This window comes from Perca fluviatilis, chromosome 9 (genome assembly GCF_010015445.1).
Source record: "Perca fluviatilis chromosome 9, GENO_Pfluv_1.0, whole genome shotgun sequence".
Taxonomy (NCBI): domain Eukaryota; kingdom Metazoa; phylum Chordata; class Actinopteri; order Perciformes; family Percidae; genus Perca; species Perca fluviatilis.
Genome location: NC_053120.1, coordinates 39,577,959 through 39,593,208, shown reverse-complemented (window position 1 = coordinate 39,593,208; position 15,250 = coordinate 39,577,959). Strand labels below are relative to the sequence as shown.

At 41.4% G+C, this 15,250-nt stretch overlaps 1 protein-coding gene across 1 annotated transcript in view; it reads right to left on the bottom strand.

Annotated features, from left to right (window-relative positions):
• Window positions 1-446: 446 nt before the first annotated feature.
• Window positions 447-15,250, bottom strand: part of reps2 (RALBP1 associated Eps domain containing 2) — a 31,702-nt gene continuing 16,898 nt past the window's right edge. Inside the window, exons 16-19 of the mRNA XM_039810210.1 lie at window positions 8,923-9,009; window positions 8,701-8,834; window positions 6,144-6,249; window positions 447-1,781 (exon numbers count right to left, since the gene is read on the bottom strand). Of these exons, the coding sequence (XP_039666144.1) occupies window positions 1,713-1,781; window positions 6,144-6,249; window positions 8,701-8,834; window positions 8,923-9,009 (396 nt within the window). The 3' untranslated portion in view covers window positions 447-1,712. The remainder of the gene's footprint in view (window positions 1,782-6,143; window positions 6,250-8,700; window positions 8,835-8,922; window positions 9,010-15,250) is intronic.

The following is a 15,250-nucleotide window of genomic DNA, read 5'->3' as shown; positions in this document are numbered from 1 at the left end:
TAGGCAGAACCGGCAAATGCTAGGGGCGCAGGGAGTCCAAATGAGTAAAGCACAGTTGAAGATATTCTACAATAATGTAAAAAAATAAATAAATAAAAAAATCACCAACAACGTTAGAAAAAAAACCTGGCAAAAAAAGACCCCCCCCCCCACACCAAAAACATCCATGAAAAAACAAAAAAATGTCACAAAAAAATCGGAACAAGCAACAAACAATGTGGAATAATATCCTACAAAAACATTGAAAATGACAAAAACACCAGAAAAAGCGACAAAACCAGCTGAAATCTTGCCTAGGGCACCAAACTGGTTAGGGCCGGCTCTGCTCAGAGCAACCGTAAGTTATGTCTTAACACACCAGTAAAACGGAAAGACGGTGTTTCTTTTAGTTATTGACAAAAAGGCAAACTTCTCTTGTACAATACATGTAATAAAATAATCGCGAGCAATAAAAATAGACAACTTTATTGATTAGTTGGATCATTGTCTTCAGCGCTCAGTAGTTGTGCATGATTTAAGGTCAGTTCACAGTCCAATGCTCACATCATTTTTAGCATAACATACATTATCAAGCATGCCATCGTGTATTTCAACCACATCATTTTTTTCCCCAAATATCCTTATTCTCCTTGATGGTAAATGGTCTAAAGCAAGCGTACGCAGCACCACATCTTTGCATAGATAAAATCAAAACCACATTTTAACATTAGCTGTTTTGAAATCTATCTGGCAAAACAGAATATTGTGCTCTTTTTTTCTGGACTGATAACACCAGTTTTTGTTTTTATGGTCTTGGAAATAAAAAATTTACAAACTTGCAATGCAGAAATAACTCTCCATATGATAATAAACATAAGGCAGTTAAAGAAAAATTAACAGTCAGACAGCGCTTACATTAAAGATGGAGCAAATTGTCAAGTAGATTATCCACATTCAACCCATATTTCATCTAAATCCAGTGTCAACATTCTTCAGTGTCCTTATGGCCCAATGTGCCAGTGCTACAGTGTGACAACAGACAATCAAATCTTGAGAGAAGGCTGGACATCTGTAGCTAAAAAAACCATATCTAACATAAGGTACAACCTTGCACATGTGCATTTTTTGTTGTTTGAACTTTAAGTGCAAAAAGTAATCTGATTCAAAAACTAATCTGTAGCACCATTACTTGCTTTAGACCACATGGGGATACACATGAAATGCACTGTAGACATGGACTGAGAAAAACAGAGAGCACTTTAGTTCCCGTCATTAACACAGAGCATGTAACATACATGAAACATGTATCCGAGGCATGGCAATGTGTGCACAAACTGTTACGTGTACTGTAAGCAAAGTAAGATTCATGGGAGAGACCTGACAGTCAATCAAAAGAGAGAAACAATAAGTTAGAATATCATGTGCATATCATACAGTGATAATAAAAAAACAACAAAAAAAACATGGTTTAATCCTCGAAGACGTCATTAAAAGTTAAGAGTAACATTTGCATGTAGGACTGGAGCTGTTCATCAAAAGAAATCCAAGAGTCCAATCCCTGTTTGACCCTATCGTCAACCCTTCAACTGTATTTTGTATTCATGTCAGCTCAAACATTCATGTTTTATAGAGACACTGATGTATTTCTGTCACACACGCACGCACGCACGCACGCACGCACGCACGCACGCACGCACGCACGCAACGTGACTTTAATCAGACTCCAGGATCGGTCACGTCGGGGCCAGGGGCCGCAGGAGCTCCAGCTGGGACTCCAGGGTGACCCTCTCCTGGTGAACCACCTGCAGCCAACCAAAGACAAACACAACCTTTGATCACGGCACTCTGAACAAGATACCTCAGGCAGTAATTACATTATTTCTTTAGTTTGCCATGGTAATGATGGTCTAGAGCAGAGGGTCAGCAACCTTAGGCACACGTGCCACCATTGGCACCCAGTAGCTGAACCAATGGCACACTGGCAATAAGTGTGCAAGAGTTTTTTGGAAATGTTCCAATCTGCATGCCAAATGACCTCTTTCACAGCCATTGGCAGGAGCACGGCCTGTTATTTACGGTAGTTTGATTGACTTTTTGTTAGACCCGCCCTACCCTGCCTCTGATTGGCTAGAACTCGTTGCCTTCTTATTACACCTCCAAATATGAAACTGTTTGACAGAATGAACATAAAAAGATCCCCTTATTCTTGGAGTTTTTAAACAAAAATAGCTCTAAAGATGTAAAAATCTTTCCTGAGGGTGGCACTAGAGAAAAAAAAAAGACAAGGTCAATTTTACAGCTGCCCCCTCTTAGTCGATTAGTCGACTAATCGCTTGTTTTGGTCTTAGTCGGCTAATATTTGAGTCATTTTTTAAATGCTTTATTCCTTATTTTCAAGACATTTCTAGACACATCTCTTATAAACACAAGATTTAAAGTGGTGCTTTTGCATGATTCTTTTTGGAAAAACTCAGTTTGACAGATCTGTCGATTAAAACAGTGTAAGTTGACTTGAGAATGTCTCCAGTCGAGGACAGTCCCGGTCAATTCAGTCAGCGAACTCGTGTGAATGTAGAGTATGTGCAGTGTTGATATTTGGCATCTGTTTTGAACTCGTCACTCCCCACAAGAGAGCACAGCACAGCAGGGAGTGATAATAAGAACTTCATCCTTGGGGAACCACCACTCAGTGGGAAGAGTCTGCCATGTGAGTGTAATGACCGACTCAAGATTGGCTGCCTGTTTGCCATGGTAACAACTGTCAACACCAAGATTAATCCCTGTGATGTGGTCCAAAATGTTCGCCCCAAAATATGAAAGTGTTGGACATAATGAACGGCGCACAAAGATCCCCAGACCCTCTGGGGTTTTACCAGCGGGACGGCTAACTGAGGTCCACCAGGTCAATTCAATCAGTCAACTCACGTGGAATGGATTATTGGGAGAATGCAGAATATGTACGGCGTTGATATTTGCTGTGTAGGTTCTGACCCTGTCACTCCCCCAAAGAAAGCACCAAGATCTGCACAGCAGGGAGTGGGGAATGAAAATACTAACTCCCCCTCCTTACCCCTTGTAGACTCAGGCTACATCCACACAACTACAATTTCGTTTAAAAATGAACATCTTCTGCAACGCTTACGCCACGCTTCCAAACTACTCCGGCGTTTCCCAGCCCCTAAAACAGAGACATTTGGAAACACTGCTGACCCTGTTTTGACGTAAAAAAAAACTCTGGGGCTGCTTTGTAGTCTGGACGGACAGAAACGGACTCCTTTGGAAACAATGATGCATGTCAGTCCGTCTTATCGGTTAGGCAGGATTACAGAACTTTCAGTAACAGTTCCACCTCGTCGTCAGTCCAAGCTAATAAATCCCTGGTCTTACTTTAAGCCATTGTTCTTTCTCCAAAGTATTTTCAACTTATACATCCATGATATTTATCAATATGGACGTGAGCGGAGGCTACAATCAAATCTCATGTCAAGTTTAAACTTGTGTATGCAAGTTTTGGAGTCAGTGTGGACTTGCGGTGCAGCATATAATCAGTTTAACAGGAGAAGGAGAAGTCATCAGCTGATCACTTATTGGCAATGGCAGATCTGGCTCTTTTAGAAGACCTCTATGCGCCGGTACAACAGTGCACACGTACACACACGGGCCACGGTGGAGCGCTGCATCGGATTAATTAAGGGCAGCTGGCTCTGTCTTGCGGGGGGGTTGGGGACCCTACTATACACGGCAGAAAAAGTCTGCAACATTGTTTTAGCCTGTGGGGTTCTCCACAACATCGCGCAGGAAAACAGGGTGCCATAAATGTAGAGATGGAGCCAGATGACCCGATGCCCAGAGAGCAGTGTCCAGCACAGCCCCAACTGGGGGCTATACCGAGGAGACAGGAAATTATTCCTCACTTTTAAAAAGGTATAGTGTTATGTTTGACAATGATATTTAATACAGGAAACGTGATGATGCACAACATTTTTATTTATTCTTCAGGTTTTCATTTCTCTGTCGTTAATGGCAACAAGTGAACGATTTATTTATACAGCATATTTCGGCTTGTTTTTCCAGCCCCTCTGCTGTCAGGAGACAGGGTCGGGGTGCTGGTCCAGCATGGGGGGGCAGAGGACACGCCCTCTCCCTCACAGCTCACGGTTGCCTGGCTCTGACTCATGAATAAAACGTTAAGGCCGGTCGTAAGAGTATTTCTGCGCTCATATCTGCGCTGGTTTCTACGTTAGGTTGATAAATGAGGGCCAATGTCTGTTTGTAGAGTTTTGCTCACAGCCAATCACTGCAAGAGTTCTTCGATTTAAATACCACATGTGATTGTCCCGCTACCGCAGCAGCTACAACCCATACAGTCTGTGGTGTGGGGAAGGCGAGCGCATTTTAACACTTTCAAAAATGAATAAGTGTAAAAATCATTTGGATGGTGGTGGCATTTAACACAGCTGAACGCTTCCACTGACATCATGGGTATGCAATGAAAGAGAAAAAAAGAAGGCATTGTCGCTATCGGTATCACTTTACTGGGTACTGCTGGTATTGTAATTTTATAAACAAGCCCTCTTTAATCATCTAGTGACCCCTTCTGTTTATTTTGGGACCCCTTGGGAAAGTAGTTAACCAAGGTGGGATTAAAGGGCAAAAAAGACAGCTTTTGATCCTTGGAGCTTTCATTAAGATCTTTTTGGAACTGGGTCTTTATTTCAGCCGTGTCTTCAACTTTAGAGAAAAAGTCAAGGAAGAGCTGCTCCTTTCCATCTGGCCTCCTTTCTTTCCTCACACACCCTGTTGTAGTTGGATGCCTGAGCAGCCCAGGCTCTATTTTCAAGAAGACAGTTGTGAATGCCAATGGCTGTTTGGTATATCAACAAGACTAGAGTCTATATAAAGACACATATGCCTTTCTCTGCAACATTCCACAGATATTTTGAGGAGCTAGCAGAATTAGAGAGAATAAATGACATCCTAGATTACCAAGTACTAATAGAAGACGAATATCATTATAAAAAGCTTAAAAAATACTTTATTTATTCTTTAGTCTCCGTTGTATTAAGGCTATAGAAAGCGCTGCATGGGAGCGTGTGGGTTTCACTACTGGATCATTTACGAGGAGAATGACAGGCATGCAGCATGTGTTCCAAATGTGAGTGCGTGTGCCACAGGCAAATCTCCAATGCAAACAGCTCAGTCAGTGCCATTAGTTCAGCTATAACTGATGGGTAGGGGGGAGCGGACTGTTGAGCTCAGAGCTTTTCATCACGTCGGACCAGCAGGAGCATTTTGTTTTGTCGCACTCATTTGAGAATGCGTAGAATTCAACTCCTGACACACAATCGAAAACTATGGAAACACTGTTTACATGAACGCTACCGTGCTCTCGTGCTTGTGGTCAAAATTTAGAGTGTAAGTCCTTGTCCTTCCATTTAGCCCTGTTTTACATTTCACAAGTGTCCCAGAGGAGGAGACAGCGGTGGAAGAAGTATTCAGATCCCATACTTTAGTAAAAGTAGTGATATCACACTGTAAAACTACTCGGTTACAAGTAAAAGTCCTGCATTGAAAATGTTGCTTAAGTAAATGTATGTAAGTATCGTCAGGAAAATGTACTGTATTAGAAGTAAAAGTACTCAATGCAGAAAAATCCTCACATTTTAAAAACTGGAAATGCCCAAAACAGTTCTGTGCATCAACTAAGTGTTTATTTCAGCTGGACTTGTAGGCGGTTGTATTGTTGGGTAGTTTCATTTATAATCAAACATCAGATTCTATAAACTACATGTGTTTTGTGTGCAGCAATCTTAATGTGTAACTAGTAACTAAAGCTGTAACAGATGAATGTAGTGGAGTAAAAAGTACAATATTTCTCTCTGAAATGTAGCGGAGTAGAAGTAGAAAGTGACATGAAAAGGAAAGACTCGAGTAGCTTTACATTTGTACTTAAGTACAGTACTGGAGTACATGTACTTAGTTACATTCCACCGCTGGGAGGCGGATGGCAGAGAATGTCAGAAAGTCACCGTGGCCAGCCACTAATGTGGACCACACCCGTTCACACAGACAAGCACACCTCCCTCAGCAGAATACTGTACACACACTGGTATGGCTGCATATGTAAGTGTGTTGTACTTAAAGAAAACAGAAGAAGGGCTGACCTTGAGTTGCTGTTGGAGCTCGCTATTGAGGCGTGTCAACACCGCGTTGGTTTCCTTGTTTTTACGGATCGCCATCTGGATCTCCCTCTTCTGTTTGGACAGCAGCCTGAGAGAGAAATGGATCCACTTTTATCTAGGGCTGGGTACCCAATGCAATACTTTTTAGGCACTGACCGAATGGCCTCCTTAGTATTGAGTATAATTTCAATACCTAAGGAGCAAATTTCATCAGCGTCAGTGAGCCAATAAGCATGCAGCATGTTTCTCCCAAGATCTAACAATGTTTGTGATTGTGACGTAGAGTTTTTCCTGCCTGTCTCTACGACATGTAACGTTAAACAGCCAGGAAAAACGCTACGTTATTCACAGAGACGGGGCTCACGTAGTAGGAGCTGAGAAATAAATACAAATATTTGTGCCGTAATGTTGTAATTTCTTTTTGTTAAAATGGATTTTATAAAATTAGTATTGAAAAAAGTACCCCTCAGGAACCGGTATCAAAGTCCTGGTATTGGGATCGGTACCAGTATGGAAAGGTTTTGAATGATACCCAGCTATCAGGGTTTACATTTAGTTTCCTAGATAACTCAAAAGTAGTATAAGACAGCTGACTTTGTTCAGAGCACAACTTAAGGAAAACGCATGAATAAACGTATACTAAATTATCATGTTAATTGGCTCTACACACGGTGTTTGGAGATGGGATTAAAAGCCTTAAATCAGGGGTCTTCAGTGTGTTTTAGGCCAAGGACCCCTTAACTCAAAGAGAGATGGAGCAGGGACACCCTACTACATATATTGGATAAAATTAAGTTGCATATAAAACTGGGCCTACAATATGGTGTAGGGTGGCCTAAACCCTTTATACATACCTTTTCATTAATGTCCCCCCCCCCCCAAATAGGCTAATTTATGTTTGCTAATAACAGGTTGGATTCATGTTAAGTTAATAATAATAATTGGCTGCCCCCCCTACAGTAACTCTGAGGACACCCTAGGGCAGTGGTTCTCAAAATAATGTACCCCTTTTGAATTGTTTCCTTAAGCCAAGTAACCCCTGACCAGCGCTAAGAAAGATAAACAACAGCCTTGGAACTGAAAAACATTTAAATGCTGATGATAAAAGGAGACAAAAACTGTAAAAAAGACAAACCCTTGGAAAAAGATGGTAGAAAGAAGGAAGGAAGGAAGGCAAGAATAAGTTGAAAATAGTATCAAAAACTTCAAAAACAGTGACATAACTTCGAAAAAAGCGAGGAACTTCTAAAAAGTAGAAGACAGTAGAAGGAAGGAAGGAAGGCAAGAATAGGTCCAAAGAAGGAGACACAAATGTCACATTTTTGTTAGGAAAAAAAAGTCTAGAACAATGTTCTGGACAACAGCCAGTAACTATTAAACATTTTGTTAAATATCTCACATACCCCCTGCAGTCCTCCAAAGTACCCCTAGGGGTACACGTACCCCAATTTGAGAAACCCTGCCCTAGGGGTCCGGGATCCCCTGCTGATGATCTCTACATTAAGTTAAAGTGAACGAAACAACGGGTTGCTGCACTCAAAGACAGTGGACACCAAAAAAAATTAAAATAAAAAATCTGATCAAAAGGGGTTTAACATCAATCAAGCAGCCGTTCCAACAGCTAGCAGTCCCCTCGGTTATTAATGGTCACCTTTACTGCACTGACAGACACGTTCAATGAGCCGTCTGGTCAATAAGGAGACAGGAGCACATATGTTCGAGTCATTACGGTGAGTTAGAGCGTTCCTTAAAGTTTGTTGAATTCCTCTTCCTGGATGAGTTACAGGGGTTAACAATCACCTTTGAAAAAGTTCTTAAACCTGCAGTAACTGATTTTTGTTAGCCACTAGAGGGCAGCGAAAAGCTGTGAACGCAACACTGACACATTCTCACCTTATAAAGTGGATATGGCTAGAATTCTTTTTAAAAAGCCTTTCATTGGGGGACTTTCCTTATTATTAGATCACACACCCTTCCATTAGACAAACACTTTCTTAAGTGTTAACTCACTTTTTTTGGACCTCCAAACTTTACATAATTGTATATCTTTTACATCCTGGTTGTCCTGATGTGTTTATCAAACAGTTTTTCCATTTCGGAAAGTTTTATTGTCCTTCTATGTTCTTAAGATGGCGTTGCTTCCTTTTCTGTGTTGTTTTTGGTTTAGTCTAGTTTTTGCTTTGCCTTTCCTCGTCTTTGTGGCTGACTCGATCTCGAGTATAAATACAGGTTGAATGAATAAAAAAAGATAGTATAGACAGACAGGAAAGGGGGGAGAGAGAGGGGATGACACGCAGCAAAGGGCCGCTGCAAAGCCTATAGGGCACACTCTACGGGGTGAGCTGGAGTTCGCCGCCGATACGACTATAATTCTTAATAATAATTTTTTTTTTGATTAGAGCAGTTTTCTCTCTTGACTCATACCTTTTATTTTATTTTTTTTATAATTCTACTCAATAAAAACCAAATGCCATCAGATTTAGTTAAAAAGTAAACTTGTGTGTATTTTAGGATAACAAGAGTCGAATGTTTAACTGACTTCTGAGCAGATTTGGTAGGGGTAGGGAACGGCATGGCAGGTGGAGGTACCGTCTCCAGGTTCTGGCTCTCTGGGTGGTATTTCCTGCGGAGCGGCTTCTGCGGTGGCTGACTGTGACAAACTCCAACCCCGTCCTGAAGGAAAGTTTCAGACATAAAAGTTAACCTCCTCACCCCAAAGGAGACACAGACACTCTTACGGGACTATGTAAGCAGTTGGAACCTGTTTAGATGCATTGGCCAGGTCTTCGGTACTTGGACCAAATCTGGAGCGTGGACCCTGTTCCTCAGGCTTCACACTGCTCTCCTCCTGCAACACAGAAGAAAGTACGAGTAACATTAAACGGCACAAAAGGATTTGCAAGGACATGGACCCCATAAGCTTTTACGACAAAATATATTTTCCCTGTGTTGATGTCAGGATGAGGTGAAATAATAGGAGGGAAGTGCTTAAGAGGCAGGATGAAATGTGTCGTCCCTGACCTGGGATAAATCAGCACCTTCCCTGCAGGGACCGCGACCTAGCGCTCTCCTGCCGCGCCTTTTTCTGCCTGCTCTGGGGCAGCCATGATGGATTAACGTGCTTTTATTGCATCTTCTTGCTGCATTTCTGCCATTATTCTCCTCTAGACTTAATATATTAAGTATCCCCACCTGCTTTCATTCAGCAGAGAGGTCAACAGTGCAAGAGTGCGAAGGCAGGCCCTACACATCAAGGTTCATTTCTTCATTTTAGCTCATAGCTAGATTACTTGTTAATAGGCCTGTGCGATTAATCACATTTTTATCGTGATTTCGGCTCCTAAGGATCACTAAAACAATGTAATCGAGAAAAACTATTATTTTGCACATTACGTTTTGCAAGTGAACTCTTACTTTGTCTTGTGTTCTGATTGATTTTGCACCTCCTGAAGGCCAACATTTGAAAATATGTTTGATATTATTTATTTTAAGGGGAATTCAAAAAGTACTAAGGGTAGTTTCACAGTTCAAGGTGTTTTCACTGTTGATTTGTTTAACTGTTTGTATAAGTTCAATAAATGCAGCATCTTTCCAAAAGTCAACGAGCTATCGTGTTAAATAATCGTGATTTCAGTAAAGACCAAAATAATTGTGATTGTGATTTTTCCCACAATCGAGCAGCCCTAAAGTTGAAGGCATTTCTTACTAGGCAGCACCCTCTGTACTTTTTCTGCACTACGTCATTTCCCATCTGTTAATGTTGGATTTAGTGAATTTGATCCACTAATTTCTACGGGCTGCTGTCTCCACTGCGGTGGCAGTTGAAATGCCTGGGCTTTCCTGATGGTTTAAACAGGCTAATGGAGCTGCTCTAAATTGCACCCAAGAAAGCTAAAAATCCCTTTTGCTGAGCAACGCAACTGACATGCAAGCAGACAGAAATAATGACCCTGAGATTCACTGCACCACTGGATGTGAAACACAACCACAGCATGGAAACATTTAAAAAAAAGGTGGTGTAGTAGTTATTACAATAGCAATAAACCACAGGAGCTCCAGCAGCAGCGTGTGTGGTCACATCAGCCACAGGTCACGGCTGTTTCACTCCAGTAATGTGAGGGCTGAAGAAATACTGTCACGGTCACACAGACCATCTTCAGACATGGCCTAGGCTATACCAATTTATGGGATTGCTCCGGTGCCGCCGGAAGTTCCACCGGATGTCCCTCATTTTCGGCCGGATGTCCGTCCCCTTCCTCTGTCTCCGTGTTGGCGTTCTAACCTCCGGTGGATTTGTGAGGACTATGGTTAACTGCTCCTCAGATCTCTGCAGGGTAAATCCAGACAGCTAGCTAGACTATCTGTCCTATCGGACTTTTCTATTCCACAAATAAAACTACTTTTAAACGTACACACGTTCCACCAAAACAAGTTCCTTCCCGAGGCTATTTAGCAGAGGCACCGTGGCTCCATGCGGCGCCTAGCGCCGCCCAAGACGATTGTGATTGGTTTAAAGAAATGTCAATTAACTATAAGCACGTTTTTCTCCCCTCCAGGACTGTTGTGTGGCCAGACCTTCCTCCCCAGCGCTGTGGAGGAAGGTCTGGCAATGCAAGACTACACCTGGCCTCATTTAACTGAGGAAAATAAAAGCAAACCAAACCAGGTGAAATAAAGTTATAGATACGTTACTAAAGCTCCCTTTGGCACAACGAGGGTAGCCAGCGAACACAACAGGAGGAAGAGCGGAGTGATGACTGACTGCCTGAGTCTCTGTCTGAGTGTGTTTACTTGTCAATGTCTCCATTCTCTGGAGGAGACGGTGGGCCTCGGTGAGCGTGGATGGTAGTTGGACTGACAGATACTGTAATGTGCATTCAGCTCTGCTGCGCTTTGGGGAAAACCCCCCCAAAGATTTGGCATTTAGGTCATGACTTCAGTAGCATCGTTACTGGCTGTCAGCCCAGTGTCTCAGCAACTGGCCTGCTGTGGTCACTGGAAAAGTTTGTAATTTGGAAAAGTGAGGTGAAGTGGAATAAAGCCAAGTCAAGCAAAACTAAGTGTAGCAAAGTGAAGCGAAGTTAAAGAGACATATTATGCTCATGTTCAGGTTCATACTTGAATTTTGGGGTTCTTCTAGAACATGTTTACATGCTTTAATGTAAAAAAAACACATTATTTTTCTTTTAGCGCAGGTCTCTTTAAGCCCTCCTCCCATAAAGCCCAGTCTGCTGTTATTGGGTTGCGAGAAAAATATGGCACACCTTTTCAAAGTTAGTTCCATGGATGTATTATTATTAGACCTGGATGCTACGTTAATGGCGTAGCCCCATTCATTTCTATGAGAGAGTTGCTCAGTGGCGCATCTGCCAAAAAAGTTTCTAAGCTTCCGGGTTTACTTCGGAATAGGTGACCACTGATTATGCGCAGTAGCGTTTGACCCGCTGGCCCCGCCCGCGAGTTCTGGCTCGGCCCTGAGACTTTACATTGTGGTGACGTCACAGGATTTTAAATTCGCTTTTCACTGCTCAAGGGGAGTTTTTAAAATATAAAAAGTCCATGGATTAAAAATTCTGAATGGAAAGGGTCAATACAGACCTTGTTTGCAGTTGGAGGTGTCCTGGCAGCAGTTTTACACACGTCTCTTTTACAGTGGTGGCCAATGGGGGAAAATCCTTTCTGGGTTGCAGAGTGATTTTTCGTTTGCACTACCGGCAGTAGCTACTGGACAAAATCAGTGGAGAGGCTGAGTGCTGTTTGTGGGGGCCTGGGAAGTTCTCAAGCTGTGGGTGGAGATACCCAGATTGGGGGAGGGGGGCGGTATTTTCTAATAGGCCTGCATGTGACATAGGAAGGGAAACCAAATCTGAATGACTTGTTAAATCCCATGTTTTTTTTTTAGTTTTTTTTTTAGGCAGACCACAAAAAACTGACAGGGTTGTCTTATTTCTTTGTGGGTTGGCAGGCACTCCAGATACCCAAAAAGTGAGGTTTTCATGATATGTCCCCTTTAAGTCAAGTGAAGATAAGTGAAGAAAAAGGAAAGTAAGTGAAGTGAGGTGAAGAGAAGTTAATTGACTGTAAGAGAACCAAAGAGACATGAAGTAAAGTAAAAGTAAAGTGAGGTGAAGATGAAGATGAATTAAATGGAGTAGAGTACAGAGTAAGTAAAGTAAATGTCAGTAGTGTGGAAAATTAAAGTTTAAGAAAGTGAAGTGACATAAAGCAAAGTAAAGCAAACAAAGTTAACAAGGTTAAGTGAAGTCAAGTGAAGTTAGTTTAACTTAATAACAAGTCACAAAAAAGATACTTCTTGGTCGTTTTCTTTCAGAAATAGAATGAAATGAACATAGAATGAAGTATATTTATAAATACATATGTTTTTCCATTCACCATAACTGCAAATTGAACTGCTCCCAAGGGTTCCCTGTAAACGCTGGTATCAAATATTCAGCCCTAACTTCAGATTGACATGTTTAATGTCAGGGAAGCCATTTTCAACTCCGTCTATAGTTCACTCATGTCTCTCTGAGGGGTTTGGGCTGGTATGAGTTTCAGCTTGTCTTACTAAGTGGAAAATATATACATCCAGGCGATAGGCACCTTTGGGATGGCCCAGTGTTTTTGGTTTGAATTAAGACTAAGTAAAACATCCTGTGGGACGACCCAGGAGTGGTGATGCTGCACAGGCAACAATAATGTAGAGGAGTTCAAGATATAAGAGCAGAAAGAGTAGTGAGAGGGCATGTCTGCTGGATTCAATAAAGACAAACCATAAGTGACTAAACAGACAGCATAATGAAGTCAAACTCAGTCATGGAGGATTATATCACATCCAAGATAAGAGAGGAAGCATTAGGCCAGTCAGGGAGATGCAGCGCCCTTTGACTTTAAAAGTACATCCGATTCGTCAAATAGGAGTCAGACAGGTGGATGTCATAAACACAGAAAGCCTTCAGGCAGTCTCCCAGGGCGGATGGTCAAATAAATACAAATAAGAGCTTTATAAACACATAGCTTTTAAATGGATTGATTCGATATGGAATATTCGTAAAGAGGAACTCATAGTGCGTTCCATTTGTACTGGATGGATGCTCCGCGCATTAACAGTAGTGAAAGCTATAGTAACATACAGTTATAAGCACTTCTGTCTTATTTGTGTCTCACTAAATCAGTCATATACAGTCCCTGACAAAAGTCTTGTCGCTTGTGTACAGATTGACCTGAAGTGCTGCTGAAATATATTTCTAATCAAGATGTTTTTACAAGAAATGGCTCATTTTAATCCCAACAGCTTTAGTAATAATGTTTCAGTGCAAAACGAAACGGTCAAAAAGTATTCTAATATTTACAGCTTGGTAAAGCCCATTGACTCAATTTTTGCAAAGACATAAGTGTTGTCGCCTTGTCATATGATCTTCACCTGTGACTAATAATGGATCAATTAGGTCTAAGATGTGTATAAAAACAACCCCAGTACACTAGACCTTCACATCAACTGCAACTAGACCTCTGCAAACATGCCTAAGATTCACCCTGAGACTAAAGTTTTGATTATCAAGAGGCTGAAGACCAGATCCACTGCTGATGTGGCAGACACCTTCAATGTGTCTCAGCGTCAAGTCCAGAGGATAAAAAAAACATTTGAAGACACTGGAGACGTTTTTGACAAGCCCAGGTCAGGCAGACCCCGCAAGACAACTGCTCGAGAGGACCGTTTGTTGGCTCTAAAATCCAAGGCCAGCCCATTTGCCACTGCAGCAGAGCTCCACGAGACCTGGTCTCCTGAAGTCCCTGTGTCAACCAGAACAGTTCGTCGGATTCTGTCTCGAAATGGCCTCCATGGTCGAATCAGTGCCCAGAAGCCAGCACTAAACAAAAAGCAATTGAAAACCGTTGTGGGGGTTTTGCCGGGCCCCCCGCCCTATAAAAAAAGTAAAAAAAAAAAAAAAAAAGTTTTTTTTTTTTTTAAACAAAAACCCCCTTTTATTTTTAGAAAAACACCTTTTAACCCCATTTTTTTACGTAAATCACCAAAAAAAAAATAATAGTTTGGGAAAAAAAAAGTTTTGTTTTTTTTTTTTCCCTTTTTTTTTTTTTTTTGAGAAGTAAAAAAGATAAAAAAAATAAAAAAAAAAAAAAAAAAAAAAAACCAAACACCCCCTCTATAACCCCCCCCCAAAAAAAAACATTGGCCAGAACGGCACACCAGCATCATACATCCATAGAGCCATCAAAATCAAACAAGATGCTGCAAAAATCAATGCTCCAGGATTGGCCCGCATTTCTAACATGAACATCATTGAGCATATGTGGGTGGGGTAGAAAAAGAGGAAGCATGGAAGACGAAACCCAAAGAATATTGATGAACTCTGGGAGGCATGCAAGACTGCTTTCTTTGCTATTCCTGATGACTTCATCAATAAATTGTATGAATCCTTGCCAAACCGCATGGATGCAGTCCTTCAAGCTCATGGAAGTCATACAAGATATTAAATTTGGATCTCACAGCACCACTACTTAATTTGCTGACATATTTTTTGTATTTGCAGTAAATTTGTTCAATTTCTGTATAGGCGACAAAACTTTTGTCTTGCCAAAATTTGACCTTTCTGTCTTGATTAAATGATAAATCTTTTTTCAGTGAAACTAATTTATTTCAGTGCATTAAACATCATTTGGGAGGGTTTTAGCTTTTCATATGAGCTATTTTTAACACCAATTGATTAATTAAAAGTCAGTTTAATAGCAGGTGTTTCTACAAAATAGATAAGTGACAAGACTTTTGTCAGGGACTGTACACATTCCTGTCCAACTTCTATCAGTGGACATGTTGTTACGCCGTTTGTATGCAAAAAAAAACAGCATAATGCGTTGTTATCAAGTGGTATTCCTAACGATGGCTAACCTGGCTAGAGCTAATGCCACAAATGAACATCTGACTTGTTTAAAAGGAACGCATTGAACTCGGCTGTGACCTCATTCCCAGCTCCGGCTTCCGAGTTCCGAGGTAAGTGGAACGCACCATAAACCAAGAACGATATGTTCATGTAGAAGAAGAAAAGCAGATCTGTCCAATGTGTTGAATG